This window comes from Pocillopora verrucosa, chromosome 8, assembly GCF_036669915.1.
Source record: "Pocillopora verrucosa isolate sample1 chromosome 8, ASM3666991v2, whole genome shotgun sequence".
Taxonomy (NCBI): Eukaryota; Metazoa; Cnidaria; class Anthozoa; order Scleractinia; family Pocilloporidae; genus Pocillopora; species Pocillopora verrucosa.
Genome location: NC_089319.1, coordinates 3,115,219 through 3,142,939, shown reverse-complemented (window position 1 = coordinate 3,142,939; position 27,721 = coordinate 3,115,219). Strand labels below are relative to the sequence as shown.

General features: G+C 39.2%; 1 protein-coding gene across 3 annotated transcripts; it reads right to left on the bottom strand.

Moving 5' to 3' along the window:
- Window positions 1-378: 378 nt before the first annotated feature.
- Window positions 379-27,257, bottom strand: LOC131791023 (myosin heavy chain, striated muscle). 3 transcript variants are annotated; one of them, XM_059108327.2, is made up of 50 exons: window positions 26,931-27,257; window positions 26,621-26,764; window positions 23,967-24,151; window positions 23,336-23,435; window positions 23,064-23,159; window positions 22,379-22,442; window positions 22,127-22,225; window positions 21,911-22,017; window positions 21,573-21,711; window positions 21,104-21,222; window positions 20,907-20,999; window positions 20,680-20,736; window positions 20,366-20,536; window positions 19,800-20,106; window positions 19,230-19,282; window positions 18,852-19,057; window positions 18,447-18,567; window positions 18,101-18,237; window positions 17,489-17,570; window positions 17,280-17,339; window positions 16,705-16,818; window positions 16,007-16,087; window positions 15,642-15,770; window positions 15,328-15,450; window positions 14,958-15,044; window positions 14,784-14,864; window positions 14,325-14,389; window positions 14,012-14,102; window positions 12,870-12,926; window positions 12,115-12,201; window positions 11,589-11,755; window positions 11,189-11,267; window positions 11,027-11,086; window positions 10,223-10,408; window positions 9,636-9,832; window positions 8,773-8,905; window positions 8,530-8,667; window positions 8,350-8,428; window positions 8,075-8,190; window positions 7,756-7,880; window positions 7,488-7,560; window positions 7,275-7,343; window positions 7,116-7,166; window positions 6,807-6,935; window positions 6,278-6,478; window positions 5,529-5,699; window positions 4,753-4,953; window positions 4,138-4,302; window positions 1,835-1,884; window positions 379-767 (listed from the first exon to the last, which is right to left on the bottom strand). In XM_059108327.2, exons 1-49 carry the CDS (start codon window positions 27,111-27,113, stop codon window positions 1,849-1,851), a joined length of 5,814 nt encoding a protein of 1,937 aa, XP_058964310.1. In that variant the 5' UTR covers window positions 27,114-27,257; the 3' UTR covers window positions 379-767; window positions 1,835-1,848. The 3 variants fall into 3 exon arrangements, with proteins under 3 accessions (XP_058964310.1, XP_058964308.1, XP_058964309.1); XM_059108325.2 differs by lacking the exon at window positions 1,835-1,884 and adding an exon at window positions 1,257-1,310; XM_059108326.2 differs by lacking the exon at window positions 1,835-1,884.
- Window positions 27,258-27,721: the final 464 nt, after the last annotated feature.

Here is a 27,721-nt window from a genome sequence, read left to right as displayed (position 1 = left end):
TCTTCTTTTCTTTCTGTACAACTCCTTTGCGATCTTCCTTGGTATTTTAGTGCTCACTTTTTCCAACTTATCGATAATTTTTGATGGCGCAAAAAAGGTGACAAGTTATCAATGCAATGAAAGCAAGAGACAGGAGCAGGAAAGGGGTCACTAGGCAACAAATGAAACGACCCCTTTGGAGATATGGGTGGGAAAGGAGGTACCTACGAAAATGTAATTTTCTTCACGAGGTGGGGGGGGGGGGGGGGGGAAAGGAAAAGGTTGGCACCCTCTCCTGAACCACTTCGGACAGCTTTTTGCGCTATTGCGCGGAATTAAGGCACGATTAATATTACTTCATACCCACTAAAATCACGAACCACTTTCACAACACACAAATTTGAATAAGCAGGTGTTTAATGAGCTGCAAATATTTTGTAGACAAAATAGAAATAACAAATACGAGTTCACGGATCGAGTTCCTCGTGTTTAAAAAATAAAGTTATAAACTAACTGGCAGTTACATATTCCAAATTTGTAGAAAAAATATTTGCGGGAGCTAACTTCTCCCCGAATATCTATTTCCCTAATGCAAAAAGCGCTAGCGTAAACAACATTTGAAAAGATTAATTGAAACCTAACGGACTATAAGGTGTCCTTTAATCATTTGTACTTCAAATCCAGCAACCTTCCTACTCAGACCACAAATTTCAAGTTTCCATGCTGTCATCCATTGATGTAGACGAGTGACTGCGTCCCGATGCAGAAAGTCCTCGGCTATAGGACGACTGCAGAGAAAATAGAGAAAAAAAAAAGACATCAGTTTAAATGGCATAATCATTGAAAGAAAAAAGAATGATTTTTTTTAAATAAAAAATCGTTTCCTCAACCTATATTAAAAGTGCAAATCTTGATCAGAGGAAAAAGGGTTTGGTTTTTCAGCTTCGGCGTACTGAGCGGGTTCCCCAGTGGACGATGGAAGAGCCAACGACAACAAGCGTTCGCTTTAAATTGGGTGATCAGGTAAGGAGGTATCACCTTCAGGAAGGACTAGGGTTTGGAACTTTGAGGGACGTCCAAGTAGGGCGTGGTTTAAAAAGTGTACACTAGACCTAGTCACCCACTTGAGATTTCCCGGGTCCATGAAATTGTTTGCAAGCAGTTAGAAGGTGCTATTTAAACTTGGAGTTGGATTCAAAGCATAAAAAGGCATCGAATTTTTTCAGTAAGTATGCATATCATCATTTTTACGATCCCGAAAAGGGAATAGTGCTTACCCTTCTTAAGGGTGTGCTCGTGTCTATCGGTTGAGGAGGGCGGCTTAACGACACCTATCCCACAAACAGGCCGGGTTAGAAAACGCATTTCCAGCGGAAGCTACTTTGCACACTTTAAGTGTCTACTTAAAAACTAGCTTTTATCGACATCAGTAAGTTGTCATTTTGAATTCACTATTTCTGGTAAAAAAAATTTTGAAACTGTGCAAATTTGAAACAGGAGACAATTCCAATTAAAAGTCTTTAAGTTAAAAATAAAGTGTGCAAAGTAATTCAATATTTTTGATCTGTGATACAAGCATAGAAATGTCAAGTAAGACGGATTTAGAAGCGATTACAGATGAAGTGGAAAATCAGGAATGGAACAAAGTAGCCGGAAGTGAAGTGGAGAATGGAACAAGGTGTTAAAAGGGGAATGAAGAAAAAGTGATCAATGCAACAATGGCTGGAGTTACGAGCTTAGTGCGGCAGGCGAATCTCTCTCGGCGAGTTGTGTGATGACTTGACGAGTACGACAAAATGAGGTGATCGTACACTGCAAGTTTGTGCCATTGCACTCTCTGAGCTGATATGTTTACCTAAGGTGCAGTCTTCAATCCTCTCCCTTAGGAGTGGGACCGCGGGATCTCTGTGGCATCCACATGCCGAGAGAGAGCAACAGTTAATAGTGAACACCTGACAAGTTAGGCTACAGATTATCAGCTCCTCGCCCAGTTTAGTGGAATATCAGATATACTCACCGACACTAAGCTAAGTGCATAAAGATACCAAATAAATAAGATTTCAGCATGGAAAAGGCAGACAGCATTGGCGCACACATCACTAGTTCTGTTAAAGATTATGAGTGAGGCTTGACCCTACATATACTCACCGACGCCAATTAGGTGCGTGCAAAAATATTTCAAGATACATAATAAATAAGATAAAGAATTAAAGTAGAAAAAATAGGAAGAAAAGTCTTAAATTCATTGAAGAGACATTAAGCGAGCCCAATAATTAAAAAATATATGTATATGTTGGATGGAAAGAAATACAATCATAAATACGATAGATTTTAGCTCGAGGAGAAAAATGAAAAGAATTGGAAGCTGTAGAAGATCTCAGAAAGATACGCAACTGATTTGAGCCAAATCAATTCACAGGCAATAATCTAAGATGTTCAGAGTTGCTCAAGTGAGCATTGATTGAATCGAATTAAGCTCAATACGACAGGCAGGTGCCTTTAATACACAAAGCAGAAATTACAAGCCAAGAGTATAAAAAGAAAAAGCACAAGGCACTCTCGACTGGATGAAGTGTATCTGAGTTAGGAAGGGTGCCAGACGGAAACTGGGAAAACCGCGGTGGAACAAGGTGCGAAGTACGTTGGTTTTCAGTGACGTTGACTCTGTGAACCACTAAAACGCACCCGTCAATCAAATTAAGAGACGTATGCATGTCAAACAAGGTTGAATCAGGCAGTGTGGCATACCTCAAGTTAATTATACTGAGAAAAGAGCTGGAGAGGAACTATCCAAAGAATAGCACAATGAAAATAGCTCTTAGTCAAGCAGGCATAAACATAAAATACAACGACGAAAACGACCTTGAAAATGAAAAGGATTGAGATAACAAAAGAACAGACAGTCAGACAGTAAAGCAAAAGTTTACGTGAAGACATTCATCAACAAATCACCAGGCTCGTCATGTCATCGTAAAATAAACAAACGATTTGTAAACAAGTCATCAACTTTCATTAAACTGCTGTACTTAGCACAGAGCTGGTACACCAGTTAAGCGGAACGAAATCTAGACCGGTTGAAAGACTGCCAAGATTGTCAGCTTTATAGGAGATTTGGCCGAAGGTCATGTTTACTTAACTTAGGAAATTTATTATTCGCACGAGGCGCTACTTAAGAGTGAAAACTATGCTCTGGACCACACTTTTAGGCCATGCTAATAATAGAACGAAGGTTTTATTTTGACCAATCGACGGCGTTAACCGTTATCAAGATCTTTCATCTTCTTTTTTATGCAAATTTCATTCATTCTTTGCCAACGAAAGCAAACACTAAGGACGCAATATGTCAAGTCTCAATATTTACATTCCAAAGTGGTGACAATTTACACCTCCTTGTCTACTAATTCATTTATTGAAGCCAATAAATCGTCATTAGGGGAAGAAAGCATTTATTCACAATGGAACTAGTGAAACTCTTCGTTTCTTAACTTGAGAAACAAGTTTGGCGTGCGCAATTTTGGGTTTTTCGTAGTAATGATACTCTTTGTTTCCTAGCGTGAGAAACAGTTTGGCGAGCGCAATTTTGGGTTTTTCGTGGATCAGTGAATTTCCCAATCATTCATACAATGATGAAAAGTTTTATTTAGAGAAATCCTTTTTCACATAGTTTGAAACTAATTCAGTTGGAATTGACGAAGTACTGACACGGGTAGAACCGATAATATATCTTGACATGACGACCCACTAATAAAATCTGAAAGAATCACAAAAGACGTGGCACAGGAGACAGAAAAGAGAACATCAAGAAGACAGAGAGGTATGACAAACAGACGATGACAAACAGACGATCGGGTCAATAATAGCATGAGAGTCTGGAGTGATGGTCAGAATCTCTGGCGGAGTTTGGAAATGACGAAGCTCTGACGCGGGTAGAGCCGATAATATTTCTCGACATGACGAGCCCCTAATAATAATCACAAAAGACTTTCCACAGGAAAAAGAAAAGAGAACTTCGAGAAAACAGAGAGGTATGGCATACAGAAGTTCGAGTCAATAATAACTTGAGAGTCTTGAGTTATTGTCTAAATATCTAGTAGAGTTTGGAGACAGCGAATTAAGAGAATAGTATCTGTGATGTAAAGGAGACAAAGGCCTAGAGACCTCTCTGGACGTCGTTCTCCCAACTCCTCCAGTACTGACACCGGCACGAGAGCGGGAACGGACTTTGTTCAGGGCGCTCTCAGCTGTCTCTGCCCGCTCCTCAGCTTCCTCTAGACAGCACTGCAACTTACGCGTTTTGGCGAGGTACTGGGCGGCAAGGTTCTCCTGCAATAGATTCAAGCATAAAAATTAATTAGAAAATGAAAGTTTATAGCTCCATATAAATGCGTCTAAACATAAATAAGACATTCTTCTATGTCGTAAAACTGTGAAAGAGCAACAGGTAGGTAAAGAACGTGACGTATGGAGCAGGCAAGAAAAACAGATGAAGAGGAGAAAAAGAATACGAAGATAGAGGAAAATAGGAATAATAATAATAATAATAATGATAATAATAATAATGATGATAATGATGAAAATAATAATAATAATAATAATGATAATAATAATAATAACAATAGTGAGCTACAAAAGCTTTTAGAAGAAAACCAGATCAGTCTTGAAGCCTACAATGAGAATGAGAAAAATAAAGGAGGACAGACGGGTACAGAATGCCAACAGGAATGAAAAAGAACGAGAAAAGGAGAGAACAAGAACAGAAGAGATAGAACGTACCGCTTCCTCCTGGTTGACCTTGGTATTTTTGATCTTCTTGTTGAGGCGATCGATCTGGTCCTTGGAGTGTTGCAGGTTCTTTTGATCTTCCTCCTGTTGCTGAAGCACGTCCTTCAGACGCCGTTCTGTCTTCTTGGCATTCTTCGAGTTCTCAGAGTTACGTCTGGTCTCGTTGTCCAGGTCGACCTCCAATTCTCGAACCTGGTTAAAAAAAGCAAATGAGAGGGGATACTCAAAGCAAAGCCGACGCGGTTACGCAACTGTATCAGCGAACAGAATGGAAACAGAAACAACATCACGGTTGTCGTCTCCCTCATTCATTCCCTCAATCCCTCACTCGATTCTGACGATGATTTCCGCCACGGTTGTCGAAACGTCAGTCACTTCTAACGACAACTGTCCTTCCCAGGACTTCTCTCAAACGGACGATCTGACCACGCGATCAAATGTTACTCCTGAATTAACCCTTTAACTCCCAGATCAAATTTGTCATTCTCCTTACTGTCAACCATACAATTCTTATAATGTTAGTTCAGAGAATGTAGTATTGGATCAACTGATTATCCCCAAATTGATATTTTTCTCGATTCTCATCATTTATCTGGTTGATAATGTATTGATATTGTAAGGAGAAATTCTGTCTTGGTCACTCATGGGAGTTAAAGGGTTAAAACCATTTACTACATATGAAGCAAAGACTACTTGCGAGTATTAAAGTAAGATAAAATCTTTACTTTGTAACAAATCGTACATGTATACGTTACAAGGACGCGTACCCTTTGTTCCAGCTTCTTGATCTGGTTCTTGAGCGCTTTCCCGCCTTGTGCCTCAAGGTCTTCAAGTTTTACTTCCAAATCCTTGACCTGACGTTCAGCCGACAAACGGACTCTATCAGCATTAGCCAAGCGGTCTTGAGTCTGCTGAAGTTCTTGCTGCAAACGGGCCAACTGTATATACAAGCGAAGAAACATTAAGTTTGAATTAATCATTGGATTGCTCGAGGTATTCACAAGAGGAATCTACTGGTGAAAAATGAACAAGAAAACAAGTCGATCATAAAAACGGTTACAGAGTGAAAAGTATTATTCCACGTTAGTTATCACGTGACACCCTTCCATGTCCCTTCCCCTCCTCCGCCCTCGTATAACCCCCTTACTCATGCTTTCTCCCCCTCTTTCGGAGAAACTTCGATATTAGAGGACGATGAACGAGGATGTACGAAGATAATTTTACCAAGGCATATCGAGTAAATGTAATGCGACTCTAAGTTACCAAGAACAACTCCGCATTTAGGCATATATTATAATAAACTTAAGATTTTTTTACAAATTGTTAGTAGGAAACTAGCAGCGAGAAACCAGATTGTTTATAGGAAACTAGCAGCGAGCAACCAATATGACGACGTGCAGTATTTATCTCATTTGACACTAAAACTGACCTCCCCCCCCCCCTTACTGATTCAGAGAAAGAGTAAGGTAGGACCTTCAGTGACACTATCAACTCTTCGCGTGGAGTCTTCTCTCACCTCGATGGCAGCCTTCTTGGCCCTGTCATCAGCATTCTTTGCCTCATTTTCCAGGTCCTCTGCCTCCTCTTGCATGGTGTTTATGGTTCCTTCCAGTTTGCGCTTGGCCTGCGTGAGGCCATTATTCTGGTTGGCCAACTGAGTTGCATTATCCACTGCCTCTTGGCGCTCTTGTTCGGCTTGCTTGCGAAGACGCTCAGCCTAACAACGGCAAACACAGGGTTACCAAAAAAATAAGTTAACGATAATAGGAGGCAAAACAACACCAACAAGTTAAGCGACCTAACTTCTGAAGATTAACGAAGACCGTCGGAGGAGGAGGACTGTTGAATTTACTTGAACTCGCCCTTTAACGATATTCACCCGAAAAGTCCGAAGAAATCCGAAAACTCAACAAAACCTATTACCGAGGATCGACTAATCATAATTGCTTGCTCACACCGATTTGTAACTCAGCAATAAAATTATGATTATCTACTATTAATGTCATGAAAGTTGAATTGATGGGTAATTACAACGATACTCGTACCTGTTCGAGCTGATTGCGTAGTTCATCCAGCTCCGAAGCGATGTCACCGACACGACGCTCGGCTTTAGCGGCGGCCTCACGAGCATCGTCTCGGCCTCGTTGTTCCTCTTCTACCATTAGCTGCAAATCCTGTACACAGGGTACAGTACCAAGGATTAGTCATGTACAAACAGCAAATTCTGATGGTTGACTTAACGATGTTTTGCTAAATATGGAATGTAAGTCATTTTTTGTCTCCATACCCCTATAACTTAACGGACTAGCGAAATAACGAATATAAGTACTGGATTAACTTCCTGTCACACAAACCTTCACTTGCTGTTGCAACTTCTTCAAGTTCTTCTGGAATTCTCCATTCGCCTAGAAATCGAAACGAAACTTAGTTTCACTATCATGGTTGGATAACAAAATTAACAACTGCAAACTCAGAACAGGAAATGACGAAAAGGATCCAAGTGTTTATCTCACCTTCAGAGCATTGTCCAAGTTGATCTCTAGTTCATTATTGGCTGCTTCCAAGTTCTTTTTGGCTCGCATCTACGAAATAAAAATTAAGTCGTAGTCACATCCAAGACAAAAATTTCATACCAGAATGGGAAGGAGTTTCCATAACTGTCGTCTTCCAACTAAGATAGAAGAAATTCTTGTTAATGAGAGAGGAGAGATAAAAAAGATGTTTACCAAGTCGCTCTTGGACTTCACTTCAGTTTCCAAAGAAGCTTGGAGACTCTCCAACTGGCGACTGTGATTTTTCCTACAAAGAGAACTTACTATGTTAAAACAAAGACATCAAACCAAGGCCGCAGCAGTGATAGGGAAGGGATCAGTTTTATTTCAAACCTGCCTTTCTTCACTGTCCTTGTGTTAAACCTTGAATAATATTTTACAGAAGGAGTCCTTTATTCAAAAGCTCTAAAACAAAACAAAAACGAATCCAGGAAAAATTAACCTTAGGTTTTCAAGCTCCTCATCCTTGTCGGCGATTCTCTTCTCAGCCTCCTGTTTGTACTGAGTGAGTTCTAGTTGAACCCGCGTTACCTTAGATTCTTCGGCTTCAAGAGCGGCCTCAATTTCCTGAAAAGCAACAAAACACGTGATTTCAAATTCGCCCCAGCCTGTTCTCCTTAGCGCCCGTCTTGAGAAACGGAGACAACCAGTTTTATGCCATGATTGCTTTTCATCCTCTTAGAAACACAAGTTTTGTTCTGATAAAACAAAATTTCCCAGTCGCACAATCGAATCAGAACATCTTATAGTGCTCTGCATACCTCTAAGGCGTTCTGCAATTCATCTTTCTCGAACTCGAGTCTCTTCTTTGCTTTCTCAATTTCCACAACAGACTTGCCGCCTTCTCCAAGCTGATCCGCCAGATCAGCAACCTCAGCTGAGAAGACAAGTTAGGGGAATATCAGTACAGAACTTCATGTAACAATTGAGGTGACATTCGAGAAGTATGTTGTTCAATTGCTGGCTTTTAGATGCAAAATTTGTAAGGCATTTGCATAAGCAAATTTTCCTAGCCAGGTATTGAGAGTAACCTAACCTTCCAAACTCTTCTTTTCCCGTTTCAAAAGTTCCATCTGCTCGCTCATTTCGTCATTCAAGCCTTTCAGTTTGAACATCTGAAATCAAATAAAGCATAAGTTTGAGTTTAAATTTTCATCTCTCATGTGCCCTAAAACTCATGAGGAAAAGTGGTAGTAGAAGCAGATTTTTGACAGACCTCAGTAGAGTAATTACGGGCCTCTTTCTGTGCATTGTCAACTTCAGCTTGAAGCTCGTCGCATCGTACTTTCCATTCGTTTATCTGCTGATCAAACTTCTTTTGTTTCTTTTCAAGATTGGAAGCGTTGGTTTGTGCCTGTTAAGAGAGAGAACATGGCCCTTAATTCTAGTGTAGCATTTCGTTTGGTTAAACAACTTAACAGCATGGAGCAGTTGCAATCTTTATGGCAATAAATCAAACCTTCTCCAGGTCGATAAGTGCATCTTCCAATTCCGAGTTAAGTCTGTTCTTTGCTTTCTCGGCATTACTGGCTTTTTGTGAGGCGCTGGAGAGGGCTTCTTCTGTCTCCTGGAGTTTTTGTGTCAACTTGCGTCTGTCAGGAGTCAAAAGTTAGATACGACTTATCACAGGAACAAAGTGGATAATATCTGATGTTTGATCCCTATAGGGGACCTTCAGGGGCACCCTCAGGACTGAAAGAGATCCCTGAATAGGAGGATTTCATTCAGTTAACCCTTTTAACTCCTGGAAGAGATTAACATGAAACTCCTTTCTAAAATACCCATACATTAATCAACAAACAGGTAATGAGAATATTCAAACTTATCAGGTAGAAGTTGCTGTCTTGATCTAGCACCAAGTTCTCATAACTAATTCAACAAGGAAATGTGTAGCAGCTACAGGGGAGAATGAACAATCACATCTTGGGAGTAAAAGGTTTAAGGTATCCGATACCAGGGCTACAAGAACCTTCCTTTCATAAGATTATGTCTTCTAGATGAAAGTGTCTCGCGTACGAATGCGTAGCAAGTGTGAGTTTATCAATAATCAAAATTACACTCTTCTTTCCCTCCTCAAAACTATCAATCTATTCATTGTCAAACTGTCAAAGAGAAAATGATTCTGTGAGAAAACAACTAACTGAGCAACATTTCGCCTGGCAACTTGTGGTAAAGGTAAAACTTCAACCTTATCTATAGTAGCAAAGATTTAAAATTTCTTTTCCAAAATAAAGCCACAGTTTGAAATTTTTAATTTCTTTTGTTTCGTTAGGTCTTTTGTTAATTTTTCTGTTGAGTTATGAGTTTTAACATTTGACATACTTGGCGTCCTCCAGTTCTTCCAAGCGTCCAGACACTTCCTGTTCGAACTTTGCTTTCAGCTGTGTGTTCTCGGTGTTTGCTCTCGCAAGTTGTTTCTGCAAGTCAGCCTTCCCATCCTCCAGCTCCTCAATTGTTTCCTGCATGCTGTCCAGGTCAGCTTCGGCGTTCTTCAATTTGTTCTGAGCGTCCAGTTTAAGCTACAAAGCGAAACATTCAAAGGTCTTGAGATCGGTCGCATTTTGACGAGTCAAAATTTAGGAACTGATGCAGACATTCACCCCTCAGCTATTTTTCTATCCCCAGAAAACTGTGTGCAGTCTAGGAAACTCCTTCAGCAATCATGCAGTAACCCATATTGACTTCACCGTACGCGTCTTCAAAATGATTTTCTGAGCTTGGGATTGGTCACTTTTTTCAGCCAATCAGATGTAAGGATTAAAACTTTCATGTTTTCCCGCGCTTTGCGTATCTTACCGCGATTTGTTGTGAAATTTTTCTTTGACTGGTCGATAGAGTCTCTATGCCTTTAAATATACCCAGATATACTCCAGCTTGAAAAATTAAGGAGAAAACTCTGATGCACTCACCCGAACTTCCTCTTCATTCTGCCTTTTGAGCTCTTCGACGCTCTGTTCGAGAGCTTTCTTGTTTTTCAGAAATACGGTAATTTTTGATTCATACTCTTCCACTTGCTTTCCAAGATCTCCTCCTTCTTGAGTCAGCCGACTGCGTGCGATCTCTAGTTCAGCAACATTCTTCTTTAACTCCTCCACCTAATAAAACACTCTGATTAGCAATCATCAAGACCGCTTTAAATTGCTACTGTTTCATTCACCTGACTTTTTTTGCCGTGCTTATTTTCGTGCCCAGTGTAGGGTCATTTAAAAGCGTCCACAAAAATGCGTTTAAGCAGGCTTCGTTGATTTAGAGTTCCCTAAAGTGCATAGACCGACCGCTTTCTCTAAACTTTCCTTCAAATTCCCACGGGGGGACATCTGCTGCTTGAAAAATGTGCTTGAGGCGACAACACTTCTTGTTGCTCACTTCACGATGGAATTTCATAAAACTAAACACCTTTGCCTTATTCTACACTTTATCATTGCAGCGACAATCCATTGAAAACAAAGCGTGTTTTAGTGTCTAGAGGGCCGAGGAGAAAGTTGGAGCATAACCAAAAAAAACATGTTTATAATGACAAAAAATAACTTCCAGAGTCAACAATTTTGTGGCCATCTTCGTATTAAATCTCTTCAATTTGTCCGCAGACAATCTAGCGTCGACTAGAAGTCAAATCCTTTTGACAGCTCCATGAAAGCGGGTTAAAAAAACCATCCTTATTAGCGCCTCAGACATGACAGACTGGAACATGAATAACGCGCTTATTAACCAACCTGGTATTTGTGGTCATTAAGCTGCTCCTCAAGGGCTCTATTCTGCTTGTCGGACTGGGTCTGACAAAAATTAACACAACATTAAATAGATGGGATAAGATGAACAAAAACACGGAAAACAAGAAATTAGCCTGAAGCAAAATAGTATAGGTACAAAAATACCTTTTGTTTTTGCAGCGTTTCTAAGCTGACAGAAAGATCGTCTCCTTCAGCCTGCAGTGCATTTTTTTCCTTCTCGATCCTACAAAGACATTCAACATCTAATGAGTCACGCATTGAAATAAAAACAGTCTCACCAAACGGCATCAGTGTCAAGTTATTAGGACTGCTCTCAGTTGTTTTCGAGGAAAAGGCACACACCCACGGCTGAGGTGAGAATATCACATATCTTTAAGGTATCACGCGTCTTTTTCTTACTTAAGGAAGGCGTTTCGTGACATTCTACAGAAAGCCTAACATCAGCGTTGTGTGACATTCCAGTGAACGGCTCAGGAGAGCTTTGCATGACATTTCAAAGAACAGCTGCAGAGGAAACTTGTAAGACTGAATATGCGTTACATACTTTGATTTAGCTTTCTTCAAGGAGTCCATTTCGTCCTGCAATTCTTGCATGGCTTGGTTCTGTTTGGCTCGCATACTATTGACGGACTGTTCATGCTGAGATGCCTGCTCTTCCAGTTCCCGCCGCAGCCTGGTTATATCACCTTCACGCTTTTTGTTCAGGTCAATCTACAGCAAGGGAACCAATGATTATGTGAAATATAAGAACCATAACTTGCTTCTGACAGCCTAAAAGCACGACATTAGTCATTACAATGTCGCACATGCGCAGGCGTTCGACCGCTGTGTTGGGTTCGATTCACGAGAAGAGTTTGTTGTCGGTTCTAGTCCCTGCTCTGAAGCTTTTGTAAGTGTTTCCTAGTTTTCCTCCATTCACAAAGAACAACGGATGTACTTACATGAATTTTAACTCAATCTAGCTTTGCTTCTTTATCAAAATCACATGAAACTCGTTTAACAAACTCTCGCTTAGCGAATGGAGACAAAAATAAGTAAAAAAAAATGATACATAAATAAACTCATTTTACCTGTGCTTGTGTGGCGCCCCCTTGCTCTTCCAGCCGTTCATTCAGATCATCCAGTTCCCTCTCGAGTTCCATTCGCGCTCGTTCCGCCTGATTGATGACAAACCGGAAATAGAAATAAGCTTCTACACAGCAATGCGACGAATACTTCCCGGTCAAACCTGCTGTGTGCATGCCACATGTCTTGTCTAAACTTTTATTAGACAGTTAATGTGTAATTTGTGGGACTCGCTCCGAGCATTGTTTGATAATCATAACACAATTCCATAATTCTAAACAGCTTTCTTGCGATAAAAGTCAACCCTGTATTTTTCGATAATTGATTTGACACATATGACGGAAGTTTTCATCAGCTAATAGCTATTTGTCTGATTTCGTTGACAGTAATCGCATAACAAAATACATACGCCATCTCGCAATGCTCTTCTATGAATTGAATTTAACCTTTAAGTACTTAGCGCTCTTTCATTGAAGAGAGAAGATGGGAGTTACATTCTTTATCGGAATATCCAAGACCTTCAACGGTGCCGCTGTATCATCACTGCAGGACGGAAGCCACATTCCGAAACGAAGATTAACTAATAATTGTTTGCAAACAAAGAATCTACACTGTAATTCTTATTCAAATAAGGTTGTTCTGGAATGAAAAGTCATTCCGGCGCGAAATATTTCAATTTGCCCTCTTCGTTAGGCCGTTATGAGGTATTACTTGAAGAACAGCTCATAGAAGGCGTCAAAAAGATAAAACCACAACATACCTTAGATCGAGCATTCTTCTCGGCTTCAAGTTCTTCTTCCAGCTCCTCGATTTTGGCCTGAAAAAAAACAAAAGAAAGTAAAAAATCGTTGAAGCGAAAACACCTCTGACCAGAATATTTCACACCTAACTGTACTTTGATTTTCAAAGCGATCTGCCGACTGCTTCGTCTTATAAACACTCGGGCTAAATACCGAATACACAAGTCCGATATTCTTCAAACCAAACCTTGAAACCGACATTTTACGTATACAGTATCAAAACGAAAATCCAATGCAAGTGTAGAATAGCCTTATGCAAACATCACAGGCTATATTTTGCAATAAATTGAATGAACTGATTCAAATTTAACAATAATTTATCACACTTAAGCGCAATATGTAGAACGCTGCAAAGTGCTGTAAATCGACACATGTGCGATTTCACATCGCCCTTTAGCAAACACTGCATTTCCATTTTTCTCGCTAAGAGATATTTTTACCTACAGCGTATTTGTTATCCGATGGCTGAACATATAATCTGTAGTTGTAAGACTCCGCCGCCCACATTTCCCCCGGAAAAAAGTCCACAAATGTTAAGAATTCTTCATCTCCGATTCGAAATCTACTCAGCGAGGACAATCAGCTATCCCACACGCCTCGTGATCATGTTATGCAGGAATGCATAGTTGCGTTAAGTCCAATTAACGGTTTAATCTTTAGTCAATGGATCATCAAAATTCAACCATCAAAACAAAGGGAAACCCTAACAGCGCAAACAGATTTCACAAAAGACCAGACTTCCAGTCGTACATCTCCTTAGTGCATGGAAAACGAACTTAAAAGTATACATCACAGGTTTCACAAAGGTCAAACGACAATCCGGGGCGGTTAATAATAATTTCGTTTCATCCAACGATTGAGTCTTTTTACATCATTCGACAGACAAACCCGCGACAAATCGCTCTGAAATCTAGTCGCTTAACGATCGTGACTAAAGCACCACATACCGGAGCGCTCTGAGTGACATGCGAGTAGCACTCGTATACATTCGAGTACATACGGCTACATACGAGCGGCATACGAGTACATACGAGTGACATACGAATACCTGCGACCTACAATACAACTGTTCCGAAATATCTTTATGCAAACTTTTTATCACCTCCAACTCTCTGATCTTCTTCTTTAAAGACTCGATTTGTGCAAGAAGATTTTCGTTGTTGCCGTTGCTTTCACTTAGCTCTTGCTCCTTTCTGTGTAGAACAAAACAAAACAGCACAACCTTCAATTTTTTTGAACAATTTGATAACCCACAAGTATATCAAATAGAGCTGGTGTTTATACAATAAACCACGATATTGCTGATAATGGGATCCTCTCTTCACCCCTCCTCCCCTTAAAAAATTGCTTTTCTACCCGTGACTGCATGGTCCCACGAGCCAAATATAGAGGGGTCAATACCGCTGACAGTTTACCTTCGCAAGTCGTCCTCGAGACGAGCTTTTTCACCTTTGACATCCTCTAAGTTGTCTTGGGTCATCTAAACAGGGTGAAAAAAGGAAACATGAATATTAACGCAAGGTATTAAGAAAATGAACGACACTTTTTAAATTTAAAAAGATGCTTCGACAATTCTTCTGTCATCCTCAGTTCTAAATAATACAATGGACAAAGTTGAATTTTACGTGTAACAAAATGCTGATTGGACAAAACAAACAATAGTAACAATGTTTTGTCCAATCAGCATTTTGTTACACACTTTAAATTCAACATATCTGCTTCTATTCAGACCTAAGTTCAGATTCCACTAAATGATTTCTTCATTTCATAGTACCGCCGAAGTCCTCGGCAACTTTTTACAGTGGCTCTGCATTCCACGGTAGGCAAGAACGAGTAAACTGTGGTAACCCGCGCATGACTATTCAGCACCTTACCTTGAGGTCACCTTCCAGTTTCCTTTTGACTTTCTCCACATCCGCGCGCGACTTCTTCTCTCGTTCCCACTGTTCTACTGTCTGCAATAGCACAAAACAAGCACACGTAAGGTACAGTTCACGCTAAATTTGTCACTTCAAGGACAGGCTTGAGAAAGTCGAAGGTCCACCCACCTCGTCAATTTGTTGTTCAAGTTTCGATTTCACTTTGTTAAGGTGATTGACTTTGTCTTCCTCTTCTTGAAGCTGGTCTTCGAGTTCCTGATGACAACAAAAAGAAACCTCGTCAATTCCACTAAGTCAATTGAATCCTGGAACTTTCTTATCTAATGAAAACAAATTCTGACGCGAGGACGCTACCATTGAAAGAACCTACGGGTCCTCTAAAATCATCTGCAATATCCTTTGTAGTAACTATTCCCGTCCCTCTTTAGTTTACGGAAATCTCTAATTGGTCTATGTGAAGAACGTTTCAGATTTTTATGGCCCTTTCCACTCTTTAAGGTAGACGATCGTGGTAGTTTATCACAACGATGAATCTCACCTGTTTCGCTTCCTCGAGCGCTTTTTTCTCTTTGGATAGTTTAGTAATGGATTCGTCTTGGGCGGCAAGTTCGTCCTGAAGTTGTTCAGCATTTTTCTCTCTGCTCGAGATGTCTTGTTCCGCCTATAAATAAAAAAGGCAAATCAAGATTATCTCTCACGCTTTTGACGACAAGTAGTCTACACGAAGTATGCTAAAATAATATTTACCCTAAAAACAAACGGGAATACTTTGGATTCTTTTTTTGACAAAGATAGGATCAATATACAGTGGATTTTGTTTATATCAGAAAGCATCTTGACCTACAATGGTACCTTTTTGAGAGCCGTTTCTAAATCTTCTACGTCTTGTTTGAGATCGCTGATTTCTGCCTCCATCTTCTTTCTGGCTTCTTGCATTTCAGCACTGTTCTCTTCTTCGTCGTCGAGTTGTTCGGAGAGGTCCTGTCAAAAGATGAAATAAAATAGGTCATTTCAAAATGAACAATTTTTTGCTCAGACATCTTACGCCTTGACCAACGCCCAAGTTGTGTTTAGTTTCGATACATTCCGCTTTAAGTGTTCAGATATTTACATACTTTTTTCTGTTAATTGTTTCCATTATCTTTATCCTTAAGAATTTTCCTGTCAACAAACCACTGATTGCAATAAAAATAACAACAATTCTTTTCTTTTGGTACCTTGATTTGATCTTCCAATTTTTCCTTCTCCTTTTGCAGTTGACCGGCTCTGTCCTCTGCATCTGCACATGCGTCTTGCTCCTGTGTTTGAAGTAACAAAAATCTCCTTACAAGTTGCCATACGCTTACTTCATCATTGGTGCGGCGAATTTTGCGTTGCGTCATCCTTCTGTGTATTTTATAATTACTCTATAAACGATTCACTTGACATAAAGATGACACCATTATGAGAAATGAGGCGTGGTACTATACAGACGAAAAAAATGCAAAGACGTGATGCTGCTGTTTCGCCTCAATGTCACAGAACGGCATTTTAACGCGAGGAACTTTCAATGAGCAATCACGCTATGGAGGGCTTATACAATGAGTGAGTAGTAAGCTATACTCACAATTATCAAAAACCACCAACGAATAAATTCATCGAGAGACGAGAGAAACTTCTTTTAAAGGCTACGTGACCGAAGTCATTTTTACGATGCTTTCCCACGTATTCTAGACCTACTTTAGCTGTTCTGATATTTTAAATGTAATGGTGTTCTCGAAAGTAGCAGGTTTGCCTGTAGATCATCGAAAACTCCCAACAGGCTGTTCTTCCCATCTGTTTAGCCGATGCGATTATAGCCCATTAAATATCGCACCGACAGACTACTACCCGATCGACAATCATACTGAATCGACATGGTAAGGTGTGCACGTACAGATTGCAGATTCTGGAACAATTCGTTCTTCTCTTCCATCAGTTTTGTGAGTTTTTCTTCCATTTCTTTCCTGAGCTCTTCTTCCTTTGCAAATCTTTCTTGCAACTTCTTGAGCTGAAGGAAAAAACGTAAGCAGTAAAACAGAGTGTCATTTCACACTAAGAGCATTTCTCAGTGTTTCAAATCGGTTCGTGTTTCAGTTTATTCAAAGGTGTACGTCAATTAAAAATGTCATCATCGATCGAAGAGATAGTACTCGCCTACAAAAATAGTGACTATTACGCGAAAGCAAGTGAGGTGATAGATTGCGTGACATGCCTGGACCAAGAACCCAAGTTGCGTGATTTTACTCACATGCACTGAGCCGCGTTATGTTGTCGTTGTTTCCAGGGAAATAAACGGAAAAGAGGGCGTATGCCTTCATGCAGTTGTTGGGTTTTCTTGAACAATTACAATGGTGCTATTTACTTCCGTTACTTTTGGCTCTGGAAACTAAATGTGCATTTATTTATCGAACTGGAAACTAAACCGAGGGCATCTATTCATTGAATTTGACACCGGAAAAGAATACTTACCTCTTCGGCTTTTTCTCTCATCTCTTCGTCAGCACGAGCGATGTTCAACAGAGGCTTGACCTAGCAGCACAAACATAACAAAAATGTTAGTTAGCACTCACAAAAAGGCGAGTCACTATTGTATTCTACTATATTTTCCTTCCATAATGCAAGCTAGAGCTCTACGGCATTTACATCTTTAGCTATAGAAATGACCTCATCGATTTTACCTTTGTGTAAAGTCTCCACCACGACCAGTTTCTCAGGAACAGATACTTCCTCACGTTTCGTTGGATAACAGCAATTCCAATTCTGTAGGAAAAAAAATTACAGTTGTAAAAATTTGTGACATGTGTATATAAGCAGCAAATAGGGAAATTACTGAGAAAAGCTATGGAAAAATTGAAGCATCAAAATTCATGCGGTGACATTTCTTCTTCAAGTAGCGTTCACACCAAGTAGATTGTTCATCGAACCTTGCTCCTCGATCGCAGCTCGTTTCGGGTTTGTAGGCTTTCGAGATCGTACAAGAAATCCCCGATAAATTCAGAAGTTGAGAAAATGGGCTTAACATGTGATTTTTGTTATTTTGGGGCAGAAAAGACCAACTTTAAATGAATGTCAAAGTGATCCGGGATTGCTTTGGTTTTATTCAACTACGCGCTCTGTGATTAGTTCAAAAAACTGGCGCCATCCTCTCAACCAATCAGACACAAGACTAACACAATCGCAACTTGCTCATTGGTTATAAAATAATGATGTTCTGATTGGTCGCTAGGATTACTTCGGTCTTGGTTTACCGTCACTCAGTTAAAAACTGCTCCATATTTTAGGGCAATCACCTTTGGTCGCACATCTTGCGGTATTCTTTGCGCATCAGGTAACCTTTGCAGTATGCTTGGAACATGGAGATGACTTTGGCCAGCCTTTCATCTCTCATGTCTTCTAGTTCACCCAAGACTCCAGCTCGGAAGAAGACCTGTTTGAAGTGCACCATTGCTTAAGTCAGTGGGTTTTAAAATGGTAATACACTATGCTAATAAATCATTTCAATTTCCCGATCTCTGGCAGATGTATAATGAAAATGAAATCAGTAAGTTTTGTCTACTCTTAAGCCACTGAAAAATCTCTGAAAACCAACCGAGATATTCTTGATTTTTTTTTTGGTCATTCAAACGAGCATATCACCTTGCTGGTTCCAACCCTGTAAGACTGCTTTTCCAGTTGCATGGCATCAAGAAGCTTCTCACAAGCCTTCTTGCCATCCATAAATCCACCAGCAAGAGCAGTTGGTGCCAGGATCTGGTATCTAGAAAACAGAGAATATTAAAATCAATAAAAAAAACACCAATTAAGGCAAAAGACACATTACAATCCAATCCTACAGAATGCCAACAGTGGTAAGGCGAGAAATACTTAGTTCTGAAAGTGATGTAAGGAACCTTTGTGGTTCTTAAAGAAAGATCAGTACCAAATCCAGAGAGCAATGTTGTATCATTCTTGGATCGTTTCAAAAGAGCACGCTGATATGTGTAGACGCGAGCAGGCGTGGAAACTGATTCCAAGGGACGCGTTCATCCATTGTGCACTCACCTCTGTCGGAATTCCTGGAAGGGCACCCTGTTTGGGAATCCTTTTCGGCAGATACGGATACCTTCCAGAACACCATTACACCTCAGCTGATGCAATACAAGTGACGACTCGATCACACCAGCTTTCTTATGTTCATTTGGAACAATGCAGCGCACAAAATGAGGACAAGTGCTGTACAGGGTATCCATAAGACGTGTAAGTTGTTCCTAAATGAAAAGGAAGATAACAGGATGAATCAAAGCCGTTAATATTAAAATAAAACGTCAGCAAAGTCTTGTTTACACGGATGATTACAAAATCTAAACACCTTTAATAATAAAGATGGCATCTTATCGTGTGATGTTTCTGTGGTGCAACGCATAAAAATTTATTTCATACCTTGTGCTTGCTACTGACGGTCTGGAAGCTGCCTCCTTTGCCTCTGGCATGAGCTGGAGTATCCGTGAAAGAAAATACATAATCATTGCAAACAAACAGCTTCAATACGCGAATAATATTATGCACGGGGGCAGACTAATCACACATCACATACTGATAATTTATTACAAAATTACCTTAAATTACCTCAACAAAATTCAAATGGTCTTTTTTTACTTGTCTCCATGCGTCGCAATATGAAAGCAATTATTCCCCCTCTTTCTAAGTGCTAGAAATTTCTTTGTAGAAAACTTTCGAGATTTCCACGTTACAGCGTTCATCAAAACGATATTGTCTGATCGGCACTCTTTCTAATACTTAAGTACAGTTTCCTGAAGGGAACATGGGCACTACAAAGAGTTACGCATCAATCACTTCATGGAATCTTGAGGAGAACCATCCTACAATCACGTTGGCAAATTCTTTATTTCTATAGTCATTTTCTAACTCCACAAGGATGCTACAGCAGTGCACCTTACGGAGACTTTCCTTAATTTTGATTTTTTTAATTAAGAATGGTTCCACTCTTACATTCACTGGCGTAATCCTTGAAAAGGTGAGCAATAAATGGATCAGAGGACTTGGCAAACAGTGTTGCAACAGCTTCGTTGATCGGATCCTTGTTTTTGTCCAACCATCCATCAACATTGTATCCTACAGTGCCGGCGTAATGAGCAACTTCAAAGTGGTGATTGGTGTCTTTCTTGCCGGAGATTTTAGGCTTGGAATACTTAGGATGCTTGCCGTCATGGTTGTTGTTCAACTTTTGTAAGAATGTCATGTCTGTTGCCTTCGGGACAATGCACTCTTCTTCCAGAATGGCAAATACTCCCATTGGCTGAAATAAGACAATGGAAGATTAGCAAAATATCAAAGCTGTGCAACACAGGTAACCCACCCCTTGAGTATTTACTAGACAGCTTTCCTAAACAATTTGCTTCTTTCACCTAATATAATCCTTCTTTTCTCCAGATGCCTACACACACAAGTGAAAACCTTTTAATTCTTTATCGGCCATTCTTGAGAGTGCATACGAAAGACAACATCAGGTTCCAAAATGTCATTGACATTTTTTTTGAAGACATTGTCTAACAAACCTTCTCAATGAGTTCAATGGTCGGAAGCAAGTCAAGTCCAAAGTTGATGAAGTCCCACTCAATGCCCTCCCGTTTGTACTCCTCTTGCTCCAGAATGAACATGTGGTGGTTAAAGAACTGCTGAAGCTTCTCGTTTGTCAAGTTAATGCACAACTGCTCAAAGGAGTTGAACTGGAAAAACGAGCGATACAAAATGCAAGAAATGAGCATCTGAATAATTATGAAGTTCTCGATTATGACATTAAATTGATACTTCTGAAATTATTTCACTAGTTAGTGAGACAAAAATAAAGACTTTCACTAAGTTTTCTTACCTTGAAGATCTCAAATCCAGCAATGTCAAGCACACCGATGAAGAAGGCACGTCTTTCCTAGGAGCAACACAATAGAATTACAGTAAATTAATGGGTGAATCTCACACAAAGGCAGTTTGATCACATTGTATAGTTGTGATAAAAATTTTTCTCATTTCTAAGAAGCACCAGCATTTGGAAACTACATGTGTAGTCTCTTTAATCAGTTAAGCCAGGTATGTTCTTACTTTGGTTTCAAGTGTTTTGTTGATTCTTTCAACGAGCCACAGAAACATCCTCTCATAGATGCATTTGCTGAGAGCACCAATTGAGTACTGGACCTAAAATTGCATGACCAAAAAAACAAATGTATTCAGGATAAGTTAATTTGGACAATACATAGAGGCTGCATACCACTGAGAGAAAAAGTTAAGGGCTGTTTTACCTGTTGAAGGTTTCGTCCTTGGTTTACAAATTCTCTGCCGACTTTGATTCTTGGTTTTACAAGGGACTTTCCAAAGTCAGTTTGCGAAATTGCCAACAAGAAAGACACTTTGTCCAGGTCTTGATGCAGATAAAAAAAATTCAAGTGCAATGAGTATAATTTTTAAATTCATCTTCCATTAATAGTAAAACTGGAGCAGAAAGTGTACAAATTGTGATTGTTTAAGGGGCCTATGTGATGTAGCCCTGAGGAGAATTATACATAGTGACCAATGAAGTATGATGCCTGGTTGTTTTACTCCTGTTTTGCTGGGATTTTTTTTCATTTTGATTGACAAAAGAATTATACTGATGAGTATAAAATCTCCCACTACCCAAATGAAATTATAAACCAAAAATATACATAGAAATACTTATTACATGCAACCACCCAAACTGAAAAACTCAGAAATTTGACAAAAAAAGAATACCTTTTGGATCAGCCACTTCTGCTTGTTCTTCTCTGGGTCGTTGTTTAAACTTGGCATTTCCCCAATGCATGCATGCAGCACAAATTTTGTACATTGCAAACTTCTCTTCCGGGGCAAAACCCAATGTGTTGGCAGCTTCCTGAAAAAGAGAACAACAGTTATGCATAAGACTCAAGTATGATGTTACATAACAAATACATGGCAAAGGCTGGAAAATCTGCCTCATCATGTTTCAAACCCCTTCTGAATTTATGTTACCAAGTTTTTCGTGCAGCACAGCAACAAAGGTGAATTTAGCTCCTCTGCTTGAATCATTATCCTAACAGCTAAACACTAACCTCAGTGATTTTAAATTCTTCAACATCATTGATTCCATCAGCTTTCTCCGAGCCCTTCTTGAGAAACTCGTAGTCTACTGATTTGTTTGACTCAATGAGTAATTTTTCTAGAAGGAGAAAAATAACTGTAAGGCTCATTCTTTGAAATTGATAGAGAAAGATCCAAGTGGCAACAACCAACACACACAAAAAACAATCTGTTAATTTAACACAAACCATGCGTTTCTTTCGAAGCACCATACAACAGCTGGTAAAAGATATGATAGTTTCTTTCACCCTCCAACTGGTGCACCACACGGGACTTCTCAAGCAAATCTGATAAATTGAAAATAAATTGAAAATAACAAAAAATTAGTCAGTGGGTGTTTGGGTATTTCTTACTTTTCTAAAAAAAAAAAAAGGAAAATTACATCAAGTGTTATGAAAACAATATTCCTCAGGAAGGTAGATGTGCATGTAACAACTCACAGGATTCAATATCAGCTCCAGCAAGCTTTCCTTGGGGACCAAAGTGGCAACGGATAAATTTTCCCTGATAAATGTAAAGACAAACTCGTAAAAAATAGCTTCACTAGAGACATCTGTTAAGCAGCAATGTAAAGACTGCATTTAACATTAGAGTTAGAAAAAGTCTCTGGCCATTAAAGACCTTTTATGTCCTGAGCTCAAATATGGAGTCCTTAGGTAACATATTCTCCAACTTTAATATTTTCCATACATTTAAGCATCAGAGTTAGACAGCTGAATTCTGATGTCCTCAACTAGTACCTTTTATTCAAATATGGAGCTCTTATGTAACACATTCTCTTGTTACTGTACACTACTCTCCTACTTCAATATTTTTAAACAGAAACACCAGTGAAGACATTAGAGGCTACCTATGGTGTTAGTGGTGGTTGTGTCTGAAAAGGGGCCATAAGGCAAAACTAAAACAAAGCCTGCATTCTGGCTAAAAGGACTGCAGTGAGATGATGGGTATTGAAACCTCTGAAAAACCAAGGAGGCATTAATCTGTTTCAAATCCAATTAAAACAGGTATTAATAACTAAATTTCCTGATCAAACAAGGTAGACTAGACATAGACTGTCTCACATGACTAAAATAGCATTGACAATACTTTCAAATGAATGTGCAAAAGATTAGTGAAACTCACAAATCTGGAGGAGTTGTTGTTCCTGATGGTTTTGGCATTACCATATGCCTCAAGGATTGGGTTGGCTTGAACAACTTGATCTTCGAGAGTTCCTCCCTTAAAACAAAGAAAAACAAAACCAAGTGACAATATATTAAAAGAAGGTTGAAATGTTTGAGAGTCATAAAAGGCTTTGGAACTAATAGCCTGGCATATATATCCACAAGAAGCAACAAGGATAAGTGTAAGGATAAGAATGTTGAGCCCTGAGTAGGTGATTGTCTCGTACTCACCTCATGTTTTTGGTCTCCAGGCTTTGTCTGTCCAGAAACATGAGCCAAATACTGAATAACCTTCTTGGTGTTCTCAGTTTTACCAGCACCAGACTCTCCTCTGTCGATTTATGAAAATAAATCTATGATGAGAGCTTTCAAGCCCCAAGGTTCATCTTATTTAAGACTCATATCAGCTTCATATCAGACATTGCTCAGACATCATTCACATCAGACATTGCAATTGGCAGCCATTACAGGGCTATGCCCAACAATTTATCAGATTTTCCTCACAGTTTCCCACTATTTACAAACATTTATACTCCAAGGTGGAGAGAGGTACTGTGAAATGAAGTTTGCCCCAGAACACAGCACAATGACCTTCTAATCTGGAGTCCTGTAGGATAACCACTAACCCACTATAATTGACTTATTTAATCCATAGGATAAAAAGGTTCTTTTTTATCTCTATTATACACATTTAATTCCATGAGAGTAAAAATTTTGTGGACTTTCAATTTTTATCAACCTTACAAAAGAAAAAAAATTGTACATGATAATTTAAGTATTACAATATCAGAAGCATCATTGACAGAAAGCTATATATATATATATATATATATATATACATGTCAGATGTCAAAATACTTACGTGATCAACATAGACTGGTTCTCGCGATCTTGCAACATGTCATGATAGGCATTGTCACAAATGGAGAAGATATGGGGTGGCATCTCCGGTCGGCGTTTACCTCTGTATGCAAAGACAATCTTCTCTGTGTAGATAGGAAGTCTTCTGTATGGATTGATGGCAACACAGAAAAGGCCAGAGTATGTCTGCCAAAAATTTGAAGAAACAAATTAATTCAGTTGATTTCTGGTCACCATTGATTCTGAATTTATGTAAGTGTGTAGCTTTGATGATGTGTTCAAATTTGAGTGTCAAGATAATCTGATTTGTCCAATAATTTCCCCACACCTCTGACCACCTAGTCAAACTCTCCAGGAGTATAACAAGTAATTATTAAAGATTTGTGTTGCATTTCTATTTAGAAATCCATAGAAACTAAACAGTTCCTTTGGTTTCTAAGAAATCAAGCAAAAAACAATCTGAAATCCTTTAACCAATTCATGAGGGCACATGCATGTACATCTGTTATTGTTATATCAACATAAAAGCAAAAATAGTTTTAAAAAAACAACAATTGTTCAAAGAAACGGTTGCAATGAGTTTATTGTTCATCTTTAACCTTTGACCAAAGGGGTTAGAACATTTCTGCAGCCTTATGAAATTTTTGAAAAAAAAAACAAAAAAACCTGTAAACATTATCACATATGCAGGTTAATTAATTTCAATAACTTAAGAATTTTTAAATAATCATTTTTCTGTGAGTTACAACAGGGTGTTAACCTGTGTATTGTTCATAATGATTTTGCCTTTAAAAATTAATTATGTGATCAATAGCTGCATTTAATTGTACATTAAAATGCTTAGCTGATAAAAACTTTGAGAATTTAAGAAGTGATTTTCAGGGACACAAAAGTTATTTAACAATAGTTTTTGATTCCAACACTTTTACAGGTAAATGGTTGAGCAATAAAACTTCATAGCAGGTGGTTTTATCAAGTGTGTGATCTTCAAAATACAGGCAAAAAATATTTGTTAAGCCTATGCAAAGGTCAGACATCAAATTTGAACATTCTGTAACCCTCTCCTTTGAAGAGACCATCAACAGCTTTTACAGAGATCAACATTGCATTGTCATCTGCAAATCCTTTCAGGTCAATTACTTGACATTTGTTTGTTGACACTCCTAAGAAGATTCATGTCTTCTATGGTTTAGCTCAAGTCTGTTGAAAGTTTACCAATGGATATGGTCTATGAAGACAGAGAGATACCGAAAAGAATTTTGTGATACTCTTATAACCTAAAAGGTGACAAAAATTAAGATGTAAAACAGTTTCATTGAGGAGATGGGTTTAACAGCTAGTTTAGTTTCCAACATCTGAAAGTTTAAAAGTCCACACCTTGTACAGTGGAATTCCACATCAAGCCATATATGGTGAAAGTATTCACACCCAAACCAAAAGAAAAAAGTCGGGGGTGTGCAGGTCAATTTCTTGATTACAATACTGTACTGATCTTGATTTCTATTGCTCACTCAAGTACATTTATGTTTCCCAATTCTGGCACCAGAAGGGAAGAAAAACAAACAGAATCGCCACAAAGAACCCTTATCAGACTTGCAAAATGATATCCACTACATGAGAGACAAATTTCATGGCAGATTATGACTTTAAAGCACTTTTGTTTAGAAGTCTGGGCGTTAATAACTTATTAACCACAGGAAGCCGAGCAAGAACCAGTGAACGATCAGCCTTTCATTTACAAATCACAAATCACACTGCGTGTTCGTAATACTAGAATACAGGATACAATCCCCCTTGCTGTTTTCCGTCGTTTAAAAGCTTTTACGCTGATCACGAACACTCAACGGTAAATTAATTTTCACTGTGTATTAATCAAGACATCATTGCACCTATTCACTAACTAATAGCAAATAATAGAGGACATCTTCGATGACTTCTCAACTTGCCCTCTGTGTCAGCGAAATTTCACCGTAACAGCAGAAACACGCACGCACGCCTAATATCGGGAGAAACCAAGCTTTTTGTTCTATCTGTGTCGTGTCCGGCTCAATATGACGTTATTATTGTTCCAAACAAAGTTCTTTGCGACACGATTCGTTTGTTATTAAGCTCAAAAATCAACTGGGGAACATAAATCCAAGCGCAGCGGATGTTTTTCAAGTAACTTACAACTGTTGTCGATTTCAGGGTGGCGTGTATTCCTTAAGTTGGACGCTAACCGAAAACAGGTTTATATCGCTTAGACTAACATGCTATAAATATTTTCTTCGACCCTGGATCTTCTGTGCAAATTATCTGTCGGTTTAAGTAGCGATTTCACACAAACTCGCACATCTGTTGACATAGCGATTGTACACAATCCGTCTTTCACACCAAGAAGAATTCGTAACATCAAAGATACAAGATAAAATATCTCGGACAGTATTCCTACAATCCCAGAGAAAACCCCTGTTACAAATGACAAAGGAATGTGCAAAAATAAATATTCATGATTCTCAGATTTCACGAAAACTTCACACGGATGTTCGTAGCTACATGACAATCAGAAAAGATAATCCTGAGGTAAGCGTACGCAACGAAAATAATCTTCTCAAGATATCTCCTAAAACTAATTTTCATGTTTTGATGTGGGGTAAAATTGAGTTAAGTACTTACGTAAATGAGGCCTGCAAAGTATCGTTGTTTGAGGTTGTGAAGAACGCTTGCTTCATTCAAGTAAGTCAAGTTGGCCATATCCTCTGCCTTTTCAAATTTCGGCGGGTTCATCTGCTCAGTGTCATTCTTATTGACTTCACGTTCCTAGAGAAAAAAAGCAAGACGTTAGCACTCTTTAAGCGAAAGGAGCAGACATCACGAATATTGCAGTAAGCCTTGTATGTATGCATATAATAAGATCAACACGCGCAGATTGCCGTTCTGTTCTTGTGATCGGCAGAAAAAGCACACAGATCAAGTTCAAACGTACCTGCCCATCGTTTGTTTCAACAACAAAGATATCTCCCTTCGAGCTTTTCACTTCGGCAGCCTTGAAACACTCTTTAGGATCCGCAATCCAGACCCATTTCTTGCTCTCAAAGGCTTTGCTCTCTTCTAGCCGGGCGAGTTTGTCAGAAACTCGCAAAAATGCCACAGGATCTTCTAATTCCATGTTGGCTGTTCGATCCGTAAAGATTTACAAAGCTCGGCGGATACAATATTCACAAGCCCGGTAGCTAGACTATTCCTCAGCCAGAGTCGTGCGCCCGCTACAATACTGAGGCGCTCACTCAAAGCCGGACTAATCGTTGAGTCACTGGATTATAAATTGTTCTCCGACTGGCCAACTCCCAGCAATGAATGACGCGCAGGTATCCTGTTTGGAGACGTCAAAGCGCTCTGATTGGTGTAGGACTCACTTAGTCTATTGTCCCTGGAGAGAAAAATGAACTTTATAGCTTTGTTTTGTCACGGTTTAATGACCTTTCTTTACGCTCTTAGCGTTGAATTCCAAACATCATTTTAAGCGTTTTAAAAATACCACACCTAATTACATGCTCCACCAATCAGAGCAACGCTTCAGTAAATTTTTCCTCTCTGTAAGACCCCGGACGCCGTTGGACGGGTCAGGAAGTTGTACTATGCTCGGAATGTGGTGTTTATCCTCGACATTGCTGTCACGTTACCAATCTTTCCCGCTTGAAATCTTCCCAAAGTCTTTCCATTTGCGAGAAAGCTATTTTCCCGGTAAACAATACATCGCACCGCAATTACTAACAT